General features: G+C 42.5%; 1 protein-coding gene across 1 annotated transcript in view; it reads right to left on the bottom strand.

Annotated features, from left to right (window-relative positions):
* The window catches only part of DNAH14 (dynein axonemal heavy chain 14), a gene marked incomplete at both ends in the record, with an annotated part of 218,518 nt that overhangs the window by 77,253 nt on the left and 119,193 nt on the right, over nucleotides 1-22,072 (bottom strand). Inside the window, 9 exons of the mRNA XM_080925129.1 lie at nucleotides 3,513-3,605; nucleotides 4,201-4,365; nucleotides 10,051-10,221; nucleotides 11,385-11,552; nucleotides 11,877-12,014; nucleotides 15,874-16,002; nucleotides 17,153-17,334; nucleotides 18,383-18,444; nucleotides 20,368-20,500. Coding sequence (XP_080781255.1) covers nucleotides 3,513-3,605; nucleotides 4,201-4,365; nucleotides 10,051-10,221; nucleotides 11,385-11,552; nucleotides 11,877-12,014; nucleotides 15,874-16,002; nucleotides 17,153-17,334; nucleotides 18,383-18,444; nucleotides 20,368-20,500 — 1,241 coding nt within the window. The remainder of the gene's footprint in view (nucleotides 1-3,512; nucleotides 3,606-4,200; nucleotides 4,366-10,050; nucleotides 10,222-11,384; nucleotides 11,553-11,876; nucleotides 12,015-15,873; nucleotides 16,003-17,152; nucleotides 17,335-18,382; nucleotides 18,445-20,367; nucleotides 20,501-22,072) is intronic.

Consider the following 22,072-nt stretch of genomic DNA (forward strand, 5'->3'; position numbering starts at 1 on the left):
GGACTTTCTTGAGGAAGCCTAGAAGCAGTACTCATGGGAGAAGGTATAAATGATTCATAAGAAAAAATTTTCATCAATCCAGTATCTCAAATTGTACAAATATCAAAAGACCCCAGGCAGGCAACACATGGAGGTTAAGGCCAGAAGTGGAGGAGCGCTTATGATCTTTCCGTTAGATATGGCCGTGCAGCTGAAATGGGAATACAGTATTGTAATTGTATATAATTGTCCACATTATCTTTTCTCTCTCAGTAATATGCCTTCATGATTTGCTACATCCTTTTCCAGCTTCATAGCTTGTGTGTTGGGGCTGTTGGACGGGTGCTGGTGTGTGTTCATGGCTGCACGTGAGTGGACAGACCCCTGTGCTGGCATGTGGAGGCCACGGGTTCACCTCGGCTCTTCCTCAGGAACCATCCTCCTTCATTCTTGAGACGGGTTCTTTTACTGGGGACTGGGCGTTGCTGATCCGGATAGTCTGGCTAGTCAGTAAGCCCCAGGGAGTCTCCAGTCTGTTCTTCCCCAGCACTGGGGCCACAAGCACATGGCCCGAGTTCAGCATTTTACATGGGTGCTGGGGATAAAATTCCTTAGGCTTCTGCAGCACACGCCTGACTGACTGGCTGCTGTCCAGTCTCAGCTTACTTACCTCTGAACAGTATTCTATGGCACAAGTTACCACGTGCTCCTTGCCATTCATCTTGGTAGCTTTTAGGCTTTGGCCATTATGAGTAAAGTTGTTTTTATCATTCATGTGCAGGATGGTGTGTGGGTGTAAGATTTCTGGTAAATGGGAGCACGCTTGCTGGATCCTATGTTCAGACTCTGCCAAACCATCTCTCAAAAGTAACTGTGACATTCCCATCCCTACAATCAGCAAGTTCTTGTTGGTCTGTCTGCACGTGGTAATTGCTGTGATTGCTCCTCAGGATACTGGTTCACCTTATGCTCAGAGGCTGGTATTATCACAAGTTGGTTTCCTTGAGGAGGATTGATTCTTGAGAATGTTTTCTTGAGGTCTTGAGAAGTATCTATTCATTTTCAACTGGGTTGTTTGCCCTTGTGACTTTCTTCAAGTAAGATTATGTAGAATTGTGAATAAAGACATTTACACTTATACACACACACACACACACACACACACACACACACACACCTTTTTCCATTCTGAATCCACCCTCTATCTATTGCCCAACTCTCTGGCATGCTGTTTAGCTTCTTCTGAATCTAGAACCATGAGCTAAATAATGGCTACAGCTACTCACAGTGGACTGGAGTCTGTCCAGCCCATGCATTGGCATTGCTAGACAGAAAGAGAAGTTGGGGTTTAATCCCTCTATTTTCTCAGAGTCTGTGAAATGCTGGGATAAATCTGCCTTAAACAGTTGTTAGAGTTCTCCAGTGAAGCCATTTGGCTTTGAGATTTTCTTGCAGGAAGTTTCAGAATTTCTAGATGGATTTCTGTATTTGTGACAGTCCCACTAAGACTTTCAAGTTCTTCAATTTTTTTGTTAGTGTCTGTGATGGTTAATGTTAATTCTCAACTTGGCAAGACCTAGAGTCATCTGGGGAGTGGGCCTCTGGGCAAGCTTGTGGGGGAATTCTCTTGGTGACATTAATTGATGAAAACAAAAAATCACCCAACTAAGATCCTGACCTGTGTGAATGGAGAAAGGAAACTCAACAGTGAGCATCATCTTCTTCTGAGTGTGGATGTCATGTGACTCACTGCGTCAGGCTTCTGCTGCCTTGAAATTCTTGCTGTGATGGACTGTCCCTGAACTGCAAGCCCAAAGGAAACCTTTCTCCTTGAAGCTGCTCATGTCAGGGTATCTTTATCACAGCAACAGGAAAAGAGGTGGAGACAATCTCTATCTGGGGAAACCCCCGTCTGTGTTGGTGAACTCTAGCTGACCTAAGACCCTTTTATCCTTGGGATAGCAGTGTTGACCTGGGTGAATCTCATCTCATAGCATTGAATCCCAGGGAGTCTCTTGATTCTGTAAAGAGCCAACTTTCGGGTTTATTAAAATCCTAACTTGTTTATCTGCTGCCTCTTTTCTATTCTATCACCGTCACCTTCACCTTCACCATCATCACCACCACTGCTTGCCTTGGGCTTGATTACCTTTTGTTTCTGTAGTCTAGGCTACTGATTTGGAGTTTCTTCTTTTTAGGTATAAGCATTTAGACCTATAGATTTCCTACAGATTTTCCTTTAGGCATGCATTATAATTGACTTTTTAAAGGTTATTTTCTAATTTTCCAATTTTCTAATTTGTCAGATCTACAGTTACCCTGGAGACAGATGTCAGGGCATATCTTCGAGGATTTCTAGATTAGGCTAATTGATTTGAGAAGACCGACCCTAGTGGGTGGCACCATCCCACAGGCTGAAGTCCCAGACTGAAGAGAAGGAAAGACTCATGTGATGCTGTGTGTAGACGGGAAGTCTAGTAAGAGAAGAGCCAAGTGGGGGACAGATTCATTTTGTACTGTGTTTCTTGATTCTACCTTCTCATTCCAAAATTTCCTTTTAATTTTGTCATGTCTTTTTAAGAAAGATTAAGTAAAACACTAGTTGTTCTGCATGCAAGATAAAGTCCCTTTAAAAATAGTTATAAATAAAATATAAATAAATGGTACCCATAAACAACAAATTAAACAATATCTTTATATAATTGACTAAATATTATAGATTAAAATAGTTTTTTAAATCTTTTTTTAAAATGTGAGTATACTGTCACTGTTTTCAGATATACAGGAAGAGGGCATCTGATCCCATTACAGATGGTTGTGAGCCACCATGTGGTTGCTGAGATTTGAACTCATGACCTCTGGAAGAGCAGTCAGTGTTCTTAACTACTGAGCCATCTCTCCAGCCCTAAAATTCTTTTATTACATATATTCTGTGAGTGTGTGTGCATACATGTATACACACAAGTATAGAGGTCAGAGGTAGCTTGTAGGTGTGGGTTTTCCTTCTACCATGTGAGTCCCCAGGTCAAACTCAGGTTACCAGGCTTAAAAAGCCAAGCACTTTTACCCTCTGAGATAGCTTGTTGACCTAATGCTGTGGATTTTATTTGGCTTTCCAAAACCCTTTCCCTCTTCTAAGTCTTTGGAAGTTTAAGTTAGCTGTCTCTCATTCTCTTAAGAAACAAATCTCTGTGCAATGGCTCTTATTTCTAAATCAATATCCAAGTGGGTATACTATTTTTGAAGTCAGGATCCACCTGCGTAGATGCCAGAATAACTCCTGGATACATTTCAAGTAGTACCAAGCACATCTGTTTTAGTCATACCCAGGACCTTCCCCAAACAAATAACATGTCCATGTGACAACAATTGTTTTTTCCTTCTGCAACAATGAAAACTAAGATCCTGCTCTACACCTAAACCATTGGGAATTTTCATAATTTACAAATACAGCTTTTGCATGTTGATTTTACTGCACTTTCCGGATTATCATTTTACAACCTTCAAAACATCTGAAGAACAGAAATTCCTACCAGTAACATGTGACTCCCTGGCTGTCGAAGGACCCTGGTAATTCTTGTAATATGTTCTACAGCTTCCTTGAAGAATACCACTGAATGAGACATCTGACAAAAGAGACGTGGCAAAATGTAGCAAATAAATCACAGGTGTAGGGATGGGAGCAACCCCTTTTAGTAACCTGGTGACCTGGAGCCAGTTAACAGTTTCCACTGACATTTTTCAGGAGACATCACTCACCCCTTGGTGAATGTTCTATTGAGCTGACCTAGGGTTGAGGGAACAGGACGAAGAGCAGGGGCATGGGTTCTGGGTTGCTCTTCCATTGCTCCAAGATGGGAGCAGATGGGGAGATGACACTCAGGAGACTGTTTGGGTATCTGTGATTTGACTGGCACCTCTGTGTCTGCATGTCCCCGCTCCTTACAGCAGTGGAAGAAGCAGAGAGCCACAGCCACTGCATGCCACTCTGGGCCCTGTTGTTAGCCTCAGCTGTACACCTTGTCCTTGGACTTAGATGCCACTGAGACAAAGCATAGCTAGAAACACCAAGGACTGTACTTCCAATGTCTCCCCTTGGAACCAGAGGAAACAACCCCTCCCCCACCTCAGATACACACACTTTAAAATATTTGTTCTGTGTACACAAGTGGGCATAGGCAGGTTTAACATTCTTTAGATCTTCATGTAATGTGTCTTCACCTCCAGAGACGTAGAACCCAACTTCTGTTGGAACTCGGTGAGGATGCTGAAAAGTTTGTCGTAGTTTGTGTTCTGGTAGACCCTCTTCCGATGGGGCTTATTTACATCCATGAAGTCCACAAACACAACCGGGTTGTCCATCAGACTCTCGTGACTCCAGTTAACCTATTGTAAAGTAAGAATTCAGTGAGTATTCAGTTGCTGTTCAAATTCCATTATCTTTATACAGAAATCCTATCTTTTACTAAGACCACAATCTATCTGTCACAGAAGCTTCTGATAGCGGGACCTGGGTCTCAGGTTCTTAACCCATGTGTGTGTGTGCACACATATGCATGTGTGTCCTTGAGCAGTGACACTTGTAGCCCCCTCCTCAAAATATCATCCAAAAAAAAACCAAAACCAACCAACCAACCAAACAAACAAAAAAACCCAACACTTCTAGGGCTGGAGCGATGGCTCAGTGGTTAAGAGCACTGACTGATCTTCCAGAGGTCCTGAGTTCAATTCCCAGCAACCATATGGTGGTTCACAACCATCTGTAATGGAATCCAGTGCCCTCTTCTGGCGTGTCTGAAGACAGGGACAGTGTATTCACATACATAACATACATAAATATTTTTAAAATGCTTCTAATAAAATAACCTGTGACAAAAGAAGCCAAGAATATTGAATTCAGTTGTGCCCGAGAGCTCTCCTCAGGGTTCTGGACTTGGGCGGAGAGCTCTGTGGTTGAAGCCCGGTGCCCTGCAGCTCCACTGACAAACCTCTCAGCAGCTGTCAGTTACCACCCAGACTGTGGCTTTGCACAGATGCCTTCTTTGCGCGCCCTCAGTTCTCTGTCACACCGAGGCCACAAACTCTCTCCTTTTTTTTTTTTTTTTTTTTAAAGGAAAACACTTAATTGGGGCTTACTTAAAGTTTCAGAGGCTTTGTCCATTTTCATGGTGGGAAGCATGGCTGTATGCAGGCATACATGGTGCTTTGAGCTGTACATTCAGGTCTGTAGGCAGTAAGAGGACAAAGAATCACTGGTCCTGGCATAAGCTTTTGAAAACCTTTTTCATCCAGATTTCCCAGTTTTGTTGAGTATAGGCTTTTGTAGTAGGATCTGATGATTTTTTAAATTTCCTCAGTTTCTGTTATTATGTCTCCCTTTTCATTTCTGGTTTTGTTAATTTGGATACTGTTTCTGTGTCCTCTGGTTAGTAAGGCTAAGGGTTTATCTGTCTTGTTGATTTTCTCAAAGAACCAGCTCCTGGTTTTGTTGACTCTTTGTATAGTTCTTTTTGTTTCTACCTAGTTGATTTCAGCCCTGAGTTTGATTATTTTCTGCAGTCTACTACTCTTGGGTATATCTGCTTCTTTTTGTTCTAGAGATTTCAGGTGTGCTGTCAAGCTGCTAGTGTATGTTCTCTCCAGTTTCTTTTTGGAGGCACTCAGAGCTATGAGTTTTCCTTTTAGCACTGCTTTCATTGTGTCCCATAAATTTTGGTATGTTGTATCTTCACTTTCATTAATTTGTAAAAAGTCTTTAATTTCTTTATTTCTTTCTTGACCAAGTTATCATTGAGTAGAGCATTGTTCAGTTTCCATGTGTATGTGGGCTTTCTGTTGTTTTTGTTGTTATTGAAGACCAGCCTTAGTCCATGGTGATCTGATAGGATGCCTGGAATTATTTCAATCTTCTTGTATCTGTTGAGGCCTGTTTTGTAACCAGTTATAGGGTCAGTTTTGGAGAAGGTACCGTGAGGTTCTGAGAAGAAGGTACATTCTTTTGTTTTAGGATGAAATGTTCTATAGATATCTGTTAAATCCATTTAGTTCATAACTTCTGTTAGTTTCACTGTGTCTCTGTTTAGTTTCTGTTTTCATGATCTGTCCATTGCATTCCTGATGTTAGGGAGAGCAAGATGGGTAGGTGAGCTTCTATTTTCAGCGGCTTCTTTCTTCTGGGACACAGTCGAAACAAACTGCTAAAAGTGGAAATCTGGCCCTTGGATCCTCTGTCCAAACCCGCGGCTGTCCCGTCACGATAGGCGGCAGCTTCTTGCGCTCCGGCTCTTTCCCCTTCCTCTCCTCAGAGGCCCCTCATTGTTCTTCTCTTCTCTAGAACCAGCCAGAATGGATGACTCCTTCCTCCCTCCCTCACTGCACGGCTGTGTACACTGGTTGGGAGAACACCAGCATGCTCTCCTGCAGCTTCTGGTTGAAGATGGCCGTGGGCAGTCTCCACCATTCCAGTAGTCCTTATCATGCACCTCATTTGCTGTCTAGACCTGGAAGTTCCTGATGGACATTCAGAAGTCACTTGCTTGGTCATGTTCCTGATGGCTAAGAGACTACATGACATCAGATGTCTTGTGTTTGAATGATAATGTCACTTGACCAGCTTGGTAACTGTGCATAACTTACTGTGCTCGACCTCAGTGGCCAAGTAAGGATAAGGACAGGGCCTCTGTTGCAGAGATGTTATGAACGAAGATGAAGGAAGGATTGGTGCATCAAGCTGAGTCAGTGCCTAGTGCATTGAGCTCCCAGTTTAATTAGAGTCATATTTCACTCTCTGAGAAAGGCAGAAAAGTAATGCCCATGGTAATAACTCATGTCCTTGTGTTCATAAGAACAGTTTGGTTGATGTGGTCTTTAATTTGGGGAATTGTAGCTGCCTCTGCTACCCACTGGGCTGACAGCTGCTAAGGGGAACCTGGTTCCCAAGAACACTCTCCCTCATCAAGAACTGCCTTTGTATCTGCTCCTCGCTGTGGTGAGAAGTGAAAGCACACTTGTATGAGGTGCTTACAGGACGGTTGGGAGTCCTCCCAGTGTGGGGAGTAATGAATTCTTCTGATTTTTACTTTGTCTGTCTGTCTGTCCCTTCACCCATTCTTTTTAAAACAAAACATTCTATGTGTGTGTGGGCAGTGTGTGGATGTCAGCAGATCACTTGTTGGGAGTAGGTTTCTCTCCTTCCACCTTTATGTGGGTCTGGGACTAGAACTCAGGTTGTTAGGTTTGTAGGACAAAAACTCACCTGCCAGGGGCCCAGCCACATGCTCCTGCTGAGCTGGCTGGTTGGCCCCATATCTTCATTCCATTTTTACTCATTCAATCTAGATATATTTGTTGAATGCTTCTATTAAGCTGAATTCCAGAGATTTACCAAGAAATAAATCAGTGATTCTGTCCTCATGAAGCATGTAGATTGGAAAGAGCTAAGGCAGGTCTGTGAGTCCAACAGTCTTACACGTGCTGAGTCTTGAACAGTGGCCATGGGAGGGGACCTGCAGCCGGGAAGGCAGAGGCAGTGGCGAATAAGCTGTATTCTGGTTGGAATGCAGGGCTGGGTGCTCAGATTTCTGGCATACATGCAGGCGTGGACCCTGAGGCCAGCACTAGGACATCCTGATGGTGGAGAGGGTGCAATGAACCCCGATGAGTGATGGTTTTCAGCATGTTCAATATTTCACAGTCCCGGGGCAGCCTGATGCAGGGTCAGAAGTCTAAACCTATAGATTTGAACAGCTCCCTTAAGGTTCATGTTATCTTCACCAAATTCCTTGCCTGTATTTAAAATGTGTGTGTGTTGGGGGAGGGCTAGAGAGATGGCTAATGGTTAGAAACACTGGCAGCTCTTCTGAGATCCTGGGTTCAACCCCAGCACTTCTGTGGGGGCTCAAATCTGTCCATAACTATCGTTTTATAGGATCTGATGCCCTCCTTCTGATGTGCAGACATACATACAGACGAGACGCCCATATCCATTTAATAAATAAACCTTTAAAAGCATATTTTATAAATCTATAAATTTATAAAGAACTCAGGAAGTGAAGCCCAAATAACCCAATTAAAAATGGGGCACGGAGCTAAACAGAGAATTCTCAACAGAGGAATCTCGAATGGCTAAGAAGCAACTAAAGAAATGTCCCTTAGTCATCAGAGAAATGCAAATCAAAACAACTCTGAGATTCCATCTTATACTGGTCAGAATGGCTAAAATCAAAATCTCAAGTGACTGCACATGCTGAAAATGTGGTACATCTACACAATAGAATATTACTTAGCTATTAAAAATAAAAACATCATGAATTTTTCAGGCAAATGGAAAGATCTTAAGAATATCTTTTAGAGTGAGGTAACCCAGTCCCAAAAGGACACGCATGATATGTACTAACTTATAAGTAGATATCAGCCATAAAATACAGGATAACCATGATACACTCCATAGACCCAAAGAAGCTAAAATGGAAGGAAAGCCCAAGCAAGGATGTTTAAATCTCACTTAGAGGGGGTATAAAATAGTTCGTAAGAGGCACATAGAGGGAGAGAGATGGGGGGGGGGACTTTAAGATCAGATGTGGAGAGGGACAGAAGGGATGGCCAGATGGTCTTGAAAATGAATGGAAACCTGTAACTGACAGGGGTGGGGGAGGTGGGAGCATCTCCAGGAGAAGACAGAGACCTAGGATAAGGGAGGTGCCCACGAATCAATGGGGGTGTGTTTAGCTATGACTCACAGCACTGGGGATATGGGACCTGAAGTGGTCACCTCATGTAGGCAGGAACCCCAGTGGAGCAAAAGGAACTCCAATCCAGCTACAAAACTCTCAATCTCAAAATTGTCCTGCCTACAAAAAATTCAGGGATGGGAGATGGAGCAGACACTGAGGGAAAGGCCAACCAATAATGGCCCAGCTTGAGACCCATCCCATGGGTAGCACCAATCCCTAACACTATTAATGGTAGTCTGTTATGCTTGCAGACAGGAGCATGCTGTCTATCCAGCAGCTGACTCAGATGCAGACATCCACAGCCAAACAGTATATGAAGCTTAGGAATTCTTACAGAAGAACAGGAAGGATTGCAGCCTCTGAGGGGTTAAGGATTCTACAGGAAGACCAACAGAGTCAACTAACTGAACCCTTGGGGCTCTCAGAGGTTGAACATACATGGGCTGGATCTAGGCTTCCCTGTGGCAGATGTGCAGGTTGATCTTCATGTGGGTCCCAAACATCTGGAATGGGGGCTGCCCCAAAAGCTGTTGTCCGTGTGTGGGACATGTTCTTCTAGCTGGGCTGCCTTGTCTGGCCTCAGTGGGAGAGGAAGTGCCTAGTCTCACAGAGACTTGAAGTGCAAAAGCAGGGGGATATGAGGGAGGGGCAGGAGGAAGGGAGGGAGGCTGGGGATGACCAGGAGGGAGCAGTAAGCGGGACATAAGGCAAATAAGTAAAATAGTAAATAAGTAAATAAACAAACAAATAAATAAAACAGAACAAACTTTAAAACTAAGAATTTGTTATAGTCTCAGAACTATGAATATACATGTGCACACTTAAATATTTATATGCAGACACATATTTGCATCTGCTTGCTCACGTGCATGTTTATATAAGTAGGGCTCTGTGGATAGTCTCTGTCCTACAGTTCTGCTTCAATGCTGCTTACTTATGCCCTTACCGTCCTCCGAGGTCTCAAGATGACTCACTGCCTGTTGAGCTTCAAGGCTCAGTTCAAGTCAGGTTGATTATGTTTTTCTCTGTGACCGCTTAAGAGACACCAAGGAAGCCAAAGGTCAGAGGGGTGGAGAGAGAGGAGTCTGGGCAGCTTCCGTGGGCAGTTCTGCAGCCCTGGCGAGAGAGGAACGGTGCCAAGGCCCTGAGAGGCCAGAGTTGTGGACAGAGGAACCAACACTTGATTGTTTCCCTCTTAGCTCAAGCTTCTCTCTCAGACACCTTTAAGTAAGGAGTGGGATTCTTAAAACCAAGTTGTGTGTGAGCGAGTGAGAGAGCAAGAGGGCGTGTGAGCACTTGCACATGCAAGATTCCACTTGAGATATGTTTTCCAACAAACCTGCAGGTGATTCTGGAGTTCCGTTGACAGAAGCTGATAGAAAAGGCTTTTTTCGCTGGGTTCAATCAAACGATCATGAAACACGCGGCTGGCTTCGTGCACTAGGAGCAGAGCAACCATCTCTTTGGAGTTAATTACGCTCTTGTCTGCTTGCATCAATCCTAGCAGAAGCTGATAGACCAAAAGGCAACACGTGACCAACATTCACAGACATATGTTATATAAACACATAAACTTTCCAAGGTAAGATTCATCGATTTCCATAAGTAACAGCTTTGAATGTTTTTATGGATGGGCGAGTTAAAGCCAAAGAAAATTCCTACAGGACAACTTGATAGTGTCTCAGGATCCTCTGAGAGAGGCTTACCAGGATCAGAAACCAGAGCTGGGCAGATGTTGCCAGCACAGTGACGGGGTGGGGGAGGGGACTTTTTATTAAAAGCTATTGTTCTTTTTTTTTCTCTGAGACAGGGTTTCACTCTGCAGCTTTGGCTTGCCCTTAGACCAGGCTGACCTCAAACTCAAAGATCTTCTTGCCTCTGCCTCCTGAGTACTGGATTAAAGGCGCTGCCACGCCTGGCTGTGAGGTGCTTTAAGAACACCTGTGCAAAACAGGGCTGACCTTCCTTCTACTGTAAGAGAAGAAAGATCCTGTATTCAATTCTCCCCACCTCCGTCTGTCTGTTTGTCTGTCTGTCTCTCTCTGTCTCTTTCTCTCTCCTCCTCTTCCTCTTCCTTTTTTCGTCTTTTTAAGACAAGGTGTTTGTGTGTGTGTGTGTGTGTGTGTGTGTGTGTGTGTGTGTGTGTGTATGTGTGTGTGTGTGTGTGTGTGTGTGTGTAGTCTTGGCTGTCCTGGAACTCAGATGATTCCCTACCTCTGCTTCCCCAGTGCTGAGATTCGGGCATGTTCCACTATGCATGGCTAAAGTTTTTTTTTTTCCTTAACATTATTCATTCATACTGCTGACTAAGCCAGAGCTCCTGGGTAAGTGTCTAACTCATGGATGTGCATGAAGCACTCCCTTGCAGCGACAGTAAAGGGCCCCAGACAAAGCCATAGCCAGACCCACACTCTAAGCTCGTCATTTCTTTTGCCCAGAATCCCAGCTTGTGGTGTTACAGCCTTACTGGTTTTGTCATTGGATCCTCTGCTTCACATTATTGGAACAATTCTTTTCAGTGGACGTGGGGTACAAACTGCCATTGCGAATTTCCCTTTTTATACCTTCTGACAATTTGATGTGGGCAGTACCAACAGAGAGGGAGGGAGACAGAAAAGTTACATCTCACTTTAAATGTTGCAAATAAGCCAGACAACTAGTTTCACAACAAACCTTAAACATGTCTCGGGGATTAAATATATAGTGGCATTTGGTTGGCGTTGGCAGCATTTTCTTACAGACTTCATAGTATATCGCCAGGGAGCAGAGGACAATCTGATCTCTGTATTTCTGCACCTCAGTTACGAAGTTATGGATGGAGAAATACATTCCCAAGTGAGTCTTTAAAGAGAAAATTCTATGGTTAGTTAACCATGTAAATGTAGGCTGTGGCTAACATTTACTGAAAAGTCGACTTGTGGGCAGTACACAGAGGGTGAATTTCACTGAGATCCTTACTAGTTAAAATCTTAGATCAGGATGCCCTGGGGCCATAGTGATACAACTCGTTTACAACCCCTACACACAAAAGAAGACACTATTCCCAGGTGTGTCTGGGCTGGTGTCCAGCTGACAGAAATCAACCAGTGTCACAGAGTTCTATAGCGCTCTTGAGAACCTGGTTCTACCTCAGTGGAGGGAAGGAGGGGCAGTTAGACACATTACCTGAAAAATAGTACATAAGGCACTCTGTGGAGGATGAGGCAGTACCAGCATGGAGAAGTGTTTGAGGAGACGGGGGTTGATGTCCGTCCCACTGGCAGAAGGGGTACAAGCAGCAATCAGAGAAAGATCTTGAATAGTCTGTGGGAAGAGTTTTAAAAGGGGGAAATGCATCTGTAAGAAGTGAAATATATATATCCATATCACAGCCCCAAGTGGGAGGATGGACGCAGACATCTAGATTACTACCTACTATAAAACAAAAATTACAGTGGTAATAAAAACCTGTGTTCAGAAAATGTAACTTCAAGCTGCTTCTAGTAGCCTTTCTAAATGTCATCAAGAAATAGCCAACTTAAAAAAATGACAATCACTTCCAAATGTGAAACTATTATTGGAAAAAAGAGGAAATATGTCCTGACGCTGGCCTGGGCAAAGAAGCCCACAAGCACAAGTGACTAACTCACATAGTCAGGTGGGATCATCCTAAGCAGGAAGCTTAACAGACTTTAAGGGGTGACCATCGAGGGTATACAAGGAACTCAAAGAGCCCAACAGCACCCCCACCATGAATAATCCAACTAGAGTTTGGGAAACATTTAAACAAAAGAAAACATAAATAGCAGGTGAGTGAAAATACATGTTACACTCCTCTTTGACCATCAGGAAAATCCAAATAAAAACAATTATGAGATATCATCTTACCCCAGTTAGAACAGCTACTAGTAAAAAGACCAGAAGTGGGGAATGCTGGGGAGGCTGAGGTCTCTGAGAAGAGGATTCTTATAAACTACTGTAGGGACTGTAATTAGCACAGACATTAGGAAAAACAGGGCACAGGCTCCTCATTAAAACAGAATTATCACATGTTCCAACAGTTGCACTATTGAATATATTTTCATACATACATATTCAACAGAGATCAAATCAGCATATAAAACATATCTACGTTCATCAAACTATTAACAACAGAAAAAAACCCCACCAGAATCAATTTAAGGGCCCACTAATGGATAAAGAAAATGTGGTGTATATATGCCATGAAATTCCACTAAATCTTAAGAAAAGGAAGTCCTGTCATTTATAACAACATAAATGATCCCACAAGACTTATGTTAAGCAAAATAATCCGGACACAGAAAGACGAACACTGCATGATCCCATTAATTTGGGGGATTCTAAAAAATTTAATACCAGACATTTCCCACTAATAATTCTACCTATAAATGTTTTAATTCCCCCATTATTGTCCTGTAAAAAAATACAGCTCTTTTCAAAAAGAAGCTGAGAGAAAGGATAGAAATGAATCGTCCAACAAATGAAAGCAAAAAGCATTCTGGCATAGATAGCCATGTTGATATCGGTCGAGGTATACTTCAGCTGAGAACCCTCAGACGAGATACAGGACAGCTATCATAAATTAACCAATGAGCAATCCAGCAAGAAGCTGTAAACACTGTACATGCATGATCTTGGAACACTGGAACTTTAATAAAACGTTAATGGACACAAAGGACAAATAGAGCCTGATATAATGACAGCGTATGACGTCAACAACACACTCTCACCAGTGGGTCACTAAGGGACTTCAGAGTAACCTACACCATGGATTACATAAACTTTAACAGACATCTGAAGCACAGCCCAAACAACAGCTGTGAAATCTGTCAGCACATGGAACTTTAAAAAACTGTCCACATTTTAGCCCGCAAGGCAAGGCTCAGCAAAATGCAAATGCACTGAAGTAATTTTTTTATAGGGTGACTATGGAATAAGATGAGACACAAGAGAAGCAGCAGAGATTAAACAATGTACTCTTGAATGACCAATGAGTAACTGGAAGAAGAAGGGTGAGGATATAAACTCCCTAGAGTCGAATGAAACTGAAAGCACAGTCATCAAAGTCTGTGGGATGCCGGAAATAAAGCTGCTGAGGAGCAGTTTGTGGTTGCGAATGCTTACGTTAAAAACTAAGAGGAGGAAGTGGAGAGAGGAGTGAATTATAAACCCAGTATAACTATACACATGTATGAAAATACTGCAGTGCAACTCATTATTTTGTATGATGACTTAAAACGCATAAGAAATAAGAATCGGATCCCAAATCAATAGCTTAATGATACATCCCCAAATCTTAGAAACACAAGAACTAGTCAAACTCCAAAGTAGCCGGTTAGAAAAAGGCAGCTCTTCAAGAAGCAGTATTGAGAAAACTGGACAGGTACATGTAGAAGAAAAACAAAATCCAGGCCCCATAGTAGAATTTTATGTAGTTATAAAGAAGAGTGAATTGGGGACGGAGAGATGTTTTCATGGTTAGGAGTGCATATCTCTCTTGCACGGAACTGAAGTTCGGTTCCCCAGTGTGTTCTACAGCTCACAACTGCCCAGAAGTCCAGTGCCAAGGGACCTAACCCCCACTTCTGACCACCATAGGCAACTGCACTCAGATGTACACACACACCCATACAGGCATGAGCTCAACAGATACAATTAAAAACAAAAACTAAAGAATGAAGTCAAATCATTTGAAGGGCAGCAGGTGGAACCAGAGGTCACTATTATGCAAAGAAAAACTCATAAAGAAAAATACTGTGTTTTCTAGATTTAAATACAAATCACACACACACACACACACACACACACACACACACACACACACACATCACAAATGTATAAGGGGCCCATGAGAGGAGAAGGAAGGGTATGAATGAACAGGGGAGAGAGAATTCAGATCTGACATGAAAGGACAAGGGGTACTATTTTCTGGGAGAGAAGGGATCAGGGAGGGAGGGGAATCAAGGTGGAGGATGGGGGAGAGGGAGAAGGGAGGGAGACAAGTTAGAAGGCGCAGTGATATGAATGCATGAAAATGACTGTTCTGTATGCTAATAAAACATCAGTTAAAAAAACAAAGTAGGATCCTGTATCCACTAAAGAAAGGGATCCCAGAGGCCCGTGAAGGGTAGCAGGGACAGACATGGGGACAGGCTGGACAACAGACATCAAGTTACAGACAACAGGAAAAAATTATAGGGCCCTACTTTGCAAATGAGTAACGACTTACTGTCCATCCCCAAATCACTAGCTGGAAGGACGTCTGGATGTCATTTATTAAAGGGAATGATAACATTTGAGGTGATTCATGAGCTAGATGCTCAAGTTTCATGGTTATATCTTGTATAAATATAGCAAAATGTCATACTGTATCCATATGTGTATCCAATTATTCTATGTAAAATTAAAAAATAAAATTAAACAAGGAGTCATTGGAAAATAAGCCCTGTGGAATTGAGGCTAGCAGAGAGGATGCTATTGTCATCCTAGGAGAGTAGCTGTGACAGCCTGGGATGAGCAGATGCTGAAGGTAGCATTGTTATGACCCTTATACGCCACAAAACCACAGGGCTGGTCTGCATGGAGCCAGGAGAGAACCCAGCTATCCTGATGGTGCATAGTTGACACCCCTGTTCCTCTTCATGACCATGCCTGGGCTGCAGAAATCTCCCTGAAGACCCACTAGGACAATTCTCTGGTCATTGTAGAGATTTTGTGATCCAGGGCCCACTTCTCATTCTGTTCTGTTCTGTTTTGTTTTTTTTTTTCTCCAATTTTTCACCTTTCTCAAATTGTCCCCAGAGGACTTCATTGGGGTGCCTTCTCTCTGCTTTAGGTAGATTGTAATGTAGACAGTCTGGCTGGTGTCTGAGCCAATGCCCCAATGAGCGAACTCCATCTGGGATCCTGACTTAAGTCTGACTGAGACATGAAACTATTTGCAGGACAGTCACCTTATCTTCAGGGGAGAGATCCGAGGATCAGACAGTTGACATTGACTGAGTCAGTTTTGGAACAAAGGTCTTTTGATTTCCAGAGATGGAATCAAGACAGGGCCTCCCCATTAGCAGGTTCACACAAACTGACTTCCAACCTCCTTCAGTCTGCTGTAAGCGATCAGGAACAGCATTTAGTGAGGAGAAAATCTTATCACTTACTGTACCTTCCACACCTTTCTTTTGGTGTCATAAACACCTCCCATGTCTAATAACTGTCTGATCAATTCCAGGGGTGGCTGTGCTCCACATGTGTCTGGTACCGGCATATTCAAGTCATCAATAAATACTACAATCTTAAGGGAGACAGAATGTTTAAATATGTTAATTAGTACAACCTCTTGGGAAATTATAAATTATGGGTATTAATTTTGATACTGTTCAAGACTGAAACTATATGCAATAACCTGTTTTTAAAGACTGAAAACAGAAGATCAAATCTATTTTGGAGATGTGGTCCTAGAGGACAGGAACTCTGTCCACACTTGGTCCCTAGAGAGACTGTACAGTGCTCTTAGGAATGGTCTGATGCTGATAATGTGGCTTAACTATGGCAATTACTCCTGAGTTTGCCAATTTACAAAGCATTTTCTTATCATGGGCTTGCTTTTGGTGTAGCCAAGAGTAATGATTACAATCTCCATGTAATGAATCCTTTTGGTTGTTTGTGTGTTTTGTGAAACAAAACTACAGATAGTTGCTTTGATTTCTGAATTGTTAACTGTTGTTGGAGGAGAACACTGTTTCCCCTCCTCTAGTATAGACCATCAGCCATGTTTTAGTGGTGTGATTATAGGTCACTTAAACCCTTTCAAAATCCCTAAAGCTCATTTATGCAAACAAACATCTACCAGTTCCTTCCAAATCTTCAGCTGAAGTCAAGGGATTCTGAGGCAAGCCGTTAAGGTCTGCTAATGGTGGCACAGTGCTGTGTACAGGGACCCCTAGGGGGTCCCGTGCAGGCTTATTTCTGAATCTTGGGAACCTCTGGAACCTGGGCTAACTTCATAATGTTGAACAGGAGTCACTGATCATAAATTCCAATGGAGACTCAGACAATAAATGGACAGTTGGTTCCATGCCAAGAAGACTGGGGTTGGAAATAAGGACATCGGTGCTCCAGTCTGGGGGTTCTAGAAGTCTCTTTCTCTCAGAGCTTCAGGCAGTACAAGAAAACGAGCCAGAAGTTACAGCAACAAAACCCCAGTGGCCAAATCATTTTCAGCCAACCTTTATCCAGATTTTGGCTTACTCTTCTAGCCAGAGTAGGTCCCACCTGGGACAACTCCAAGGACCGGAAGGGAAGAGCACTGATTTGAAGATCAAAGTCCCTATTCTAAGTTTGTCTTTTAGCAATTCCAGGGAGTGCACATTCTCCTTTTTATTAACTAAAACCAAGTCATTCATCAATTAGTGTGCAGAGGCTGCTCAGAGGGGCCATGTTACCCGGTTGTTTTTCGGTGCTCCCAGAATGTCCTTGGTTCTTCTTACTAACTTCCGCAAGATCAGCTCCTTGGTTTTGGCAGCTGTCATGGTGGTGGTAAAGTTTATTGTGGAGACTACAATTCCTTTATCATTTTTAATGGTGCTGTCATCAGCCTTAGCCTCCTCTTTCTTTATAGCCTGCTCTGTGATGCCAAACAAGACCAAAAAAAAAAAAAAAAAAAAAAAAAAAGATAAAAAAGAAATTTGGAACAGTGTCTTAGTCAGGGTCTCTATTCCTGCACAAAACATCATGACCAAGAAGCAAGTTGGGGAGGAAAGGGTTTATTCAGCTTATACTTCCACATCACTGTTTATCACCAAAGGAAGTCAGGACTGGAACTCAAGCAGGTCAGGAAGCAGGAGCAGAGGCCATGGAGGGATGTCACTTACTGGCTTGCTTCCCCTGGCTTGCTCAGCCTGCTTTCTTATCGAACCCAGGTCTCCCAGCCCAGGGATGGTACCACCCATAATAGGCTGGGCCCTCCCCTGTTGATCACTAGTTGAGAATATATGTCTTACAGCTAGATTTCATGGAGTCATTTCCTCAAGGGAGGCTCCTTTCTTGGGGATAACTCCAGCTTGTTTCAAGTTGACACAAAACCAGCCAGTACAGTTTAAGTGATTTCTGCTTTGTTTTAGGGTGTCCAGAAGTGTGAAATTAAGGGATTTTATTTCGCCGCCGATCTTTAAATGACGGCGCTGTGAGAGAGGAACAGCCACTTTGAATGGTTCTGTACTTTTCCCACTGTAATCTGCCTGTGGGGAACCATAGCACATGCAATGGTGTGAACCCTCTATTAGTGCTCATTTCCAGGGTAAGAACCACCTAGGGGAGGCATGGGATGATGGGTAGCGGTGGCAGAAGACCCCAAGCCAGTGCTGGTGCTCCCGAAAGTGACAGAACCACAATTTTCTCCTGTGCGTGCTGAGAAGCAGGGAAGATAGTGCCTCTGGATTTCATTTGCACTTCCACAGGGGGGGGGGGGGGCTCACGGGTGACACGGCCATGTGCAGTCCCCTCCACCAGAGCCACCTGTGCCTGTTCAGTAGCTAGAATGGGTACTGAATGACTTCCCATTGTCTGTATTTGAAATGAACAATTCCAGATTTTACCCTGTGACCTCACACAGCGGGGAATGGCTCGTATGAGGCTACAACAGACAAGATTTGATCCCACGACATCACACTTACCAAGGTTTGCTCCAATTGTTTTGCTGGTCTCACCAATCAAGATATTGATATTCTGCTTGAGGCTGTTGGAATCAAATGTTTCATTAAAATTAGTTTATCATTTTAGCGGAGTATTGAAGTCTAACCCAAGTAAGAGCCAATTATTGATTTTTTACTTAAATTTCCCACAAGAAAACATTTACTATTTTTCTGCTCACATGTTTTTGGGCTTAGGCCTCTCCACATTCCATTTTGTAATTCAGCTGAAAAAAATGGGCTTCTCTAATGTTTGAACAATGTGAGACATGGTTTTAGAAATGTGTATTTCCGTAATTTTTATCTGGAAAACTTAAGTGTATCCTTTTCTTTTAGGAGGAGACAGAATGCAGAATGGCAGGCACAAGCCCCTTGTCAAAAGTCTTTGTTTCATAAATAGGTGATTTCCATTACAACTCCCTGATATAAGGCAGAACTTTGTTAGTGTATCCAAAGTGCATTTTTTTTTATCCTGGGAGAAAAACAGTTTATAGATACATTTTATATTATGTGAAAATATGTGGTTCTAAACTTAAATTTAAAATAAATGCAGTTTCTCTGATTTAAAGGAATGAATCCAGCTGTTGACACCTTGGAAAAAGTAAAGATTTTCTTGTAAGCAAAAAAATTAGAGTACACAAATAAGGATGGAGATGAAATCAGTACCAACAAAACATCCCTCAGCAAAGAAAAACATCTCAGAACTGCAGTTTCCCACTCAGTTCTAAGGCTCATACATTAACAAACAGAGAGGTAGAAGGGATATTTCCAAACTCATTTCACAAGGGCTAGTATGGCTCTGGTAAGAAAGCCAGAAAAATGCTACAGGTAAAGAAAATTTTAGGACAGTATTGTTTAAAAACAGAGATACAAAAAGAAAAAAAAAAAAGAAAAAAGGAAAAAGAAAAAAAAGAAGAAAAAGAACGAAAGAAAGAGTCTTCAACAGAAAGCTAACAAACTCAAATCCACTCTTCCTGATCAAGTGCATCTATCCTGGCCTGCAAAGACAGTCCAACATAGACAAATGAAAGAAGGCGATACATCCTAGCAACAGAATAAAGGAAACAGTTGTAACAATCATCTCCATTAGAAAAAGCAACACTGTCACAATGTTTATATATGACTCCAGACAGACTAAGGGAAAGAACAGGGCAGTGGAAGTCATCGCAGGGCTGGAGAGATGTCTCAGAGGTTAAAAGCCCTACTGCTTCCACAGAGGACTGGAGTTTGGTTCTTAGTGCTCATTTCTGGCAGCTCATAAAGAAAGACCGGTAACTCCAGCTTCTGGGTATATGATGCCCTCTCCTGCCCCCTGCAGGCATCCAAATTCATATGCACACACCCCACCTCCTGATACATAGTTTCAAAAAAATTAAATTAAAAGGTATATAATACAGATGCATACTCATCAAAACAATGAGGACATTAGAGGTGAGAAGGGTTACATTCTGCGCAGTCTCCAGTAAGAACCTGAAGAAGGTTCACCTTGTGATTGCAGGAAGAGGGGTAGTTGTCAGGGGCTGAGGGTGAGGTGGGAGTAAATGGGGTGTCTGCCCGAGGATGCAGATAGGAGGAGTCTGACTTCAAGGTCTGTCACGTGGGTATGGGGGGAGGGGTACAGCAATGTGTGCTGCAAAACTGCTGGCAGAACAGATTTTTAGTGTCCTCACCACAAAATGTAAGTAGGTGACTTGAAGTGACGGGCATGCTAACTGGCTGGCATAACTTTGCATTGCATGGATACCTTTAAACAGCCCATTTTGTCTCACAAATAAATACAATTATTACGTGTCACCTGAGCATGGGCGTTAAAATTAAGAAGCGGTTGGGAGAATGTTTTCCTCATATTGCATCCTTTGAATAATTCCTGTCATTATCTAAAAGAGCTGCACTGTAAGAACAAACTCAACAAGCATATATCAAAGACAGTTTTACTAGATAAGCCAGATTTAAAGTTTAATATATACAACCTTGATCTTTTAATTTCATTATGTAACAGTACTTTTCCTAAAATTGACCCATATTTGATATCGAATGTTCCTCGGCCTTCTAGCTTCTCAAGCATCTCGTTGATGGCAGTGGTCTTCCCGACACCACAGTCTCCTGAGGAGAGAGCATTGGGTTAGGACCACGCGCCGGGAAATGACGAACCAGCATCACTTTTATCCCCTTTAAATTTGCTTGCAAAGCATGTTTTCTGCTTTTCTGTTTTAAAATGGAGAAATGTTAATTGGAGATGTAATGTGGACTTTCAAATAGTTCTAATCATTTATGTTTCTTACAAAACATAGGTTAGGAGATACTTTTAATTTTTATTTAATGCTCATTTAAGTACACCCAACTCTTTCTTGCTTATAACACACTAGAACTACATTAAATGAGACTCTTTGAAAAGCAAAGCAAAATCCAGTATAAAAGAAGACATTTTATGTGCACAAGTGCAGCATCTGCAGGTGTGCAACATCTGCATGTGTGTGCAACATCTGCATGTGTGCAACATCTGCATGTGTGTGTAACATCTGTATGTGTGTGCAACATCTGCATGTGTGTGTAACTTCTGTATGTGTGTGTAACATCTGCATGTGTGCAACATCTGCATGTGTGTGTAACATCTGCATGTGTGTGCAAAGTCTGTATGCCTCTTGCACAGGAATGTTGTAGACTCTCCTGGAATTGGAGTTATAAGTGGTTATGAACTATGGTGTGAGTGTTAGGAAAACCCGAGCCCCCTGTGAGAACAGAAAGGACTGTTAACCGTGGAGCCATCTTTTTGTTTGTTTGTTTGTTTGATGGACAGTCCTATGTAGCCTAGGGTAACCCTGAACTAAACAATTTCTGCCGTAGCCTCCTGAGAGCTGGAATTGCAGGCACACACCATCACACCCAGTTCCCTTACATTTTTTTTTTACTAACATAATCTAAAGGAGGCATTTAATAATGAACTTGCTGAAGCAGAACATGTCCATGACTCCATGTCTACAAAACACAAAAATTTAAGAGTTTTCTTAGAGGAAATTAGAGGCAACCATGTGTTATCTGAGTGTCAGGAAGCTCAGGTTCTTTGTGTATGTTTCTGGGAGTACTCTATTGTTTGCCTCTGGTGATCTACAACAGGGACAAGAAAGTGGTAATCGATGCGTTGGATATTCACAATGAACAAGAACTGTCTTGAATAACTTCTTTAGTAATAAAAAAAGGTTGGAAAAATTTTGCACTGTATTTACAAATTGCATATTTAACTTTAATCAGACAGTTGGTGGCCAGAGGTGGCCAGCCCTCTGAGGACCAGGACCCATGAGCTAAGGACAATTGGTGTCTCGAGATGGCCCTTAGATCGGGTGAGGACCAGGGCCCATGAACTATGGTGGTCAATCACATACTCATCATCCTACACAAGGAACGTGTTTATTTCTAGATTTTTGCCTTTAATGGAATGAGAAGATAAAAATGTGTAACATCTAAGTTTGGAGTTGTAGAAGAACCACAACTTAGGCGGTTGAGGTAGGAGGATCACATATTCAAAGGCAGGCTGGGATGCTCGGCAAAAGCCCATCAAAACGAAAAAACAAACAACCATTGTGGGGAAGAAGGAAGTCAGGTACATGGACGTGTTTGTGACATTCTATATTACAATGGGCATTCACAGTTTTGTAGGGCTGTGAAAATTAGTCTCTG

Source organism: Micromys minutus (genome assembly GCF_963924665.1).
Source record: "Micromys minutus genome assembly, chromosome: 1".
In the NCBI taxonomy this organism is placed as follows: Eukaryota; Metazoa; Chordata; class Mammalia; order Rodentia; family Muridae; genus Micromys; species Micromys minutus.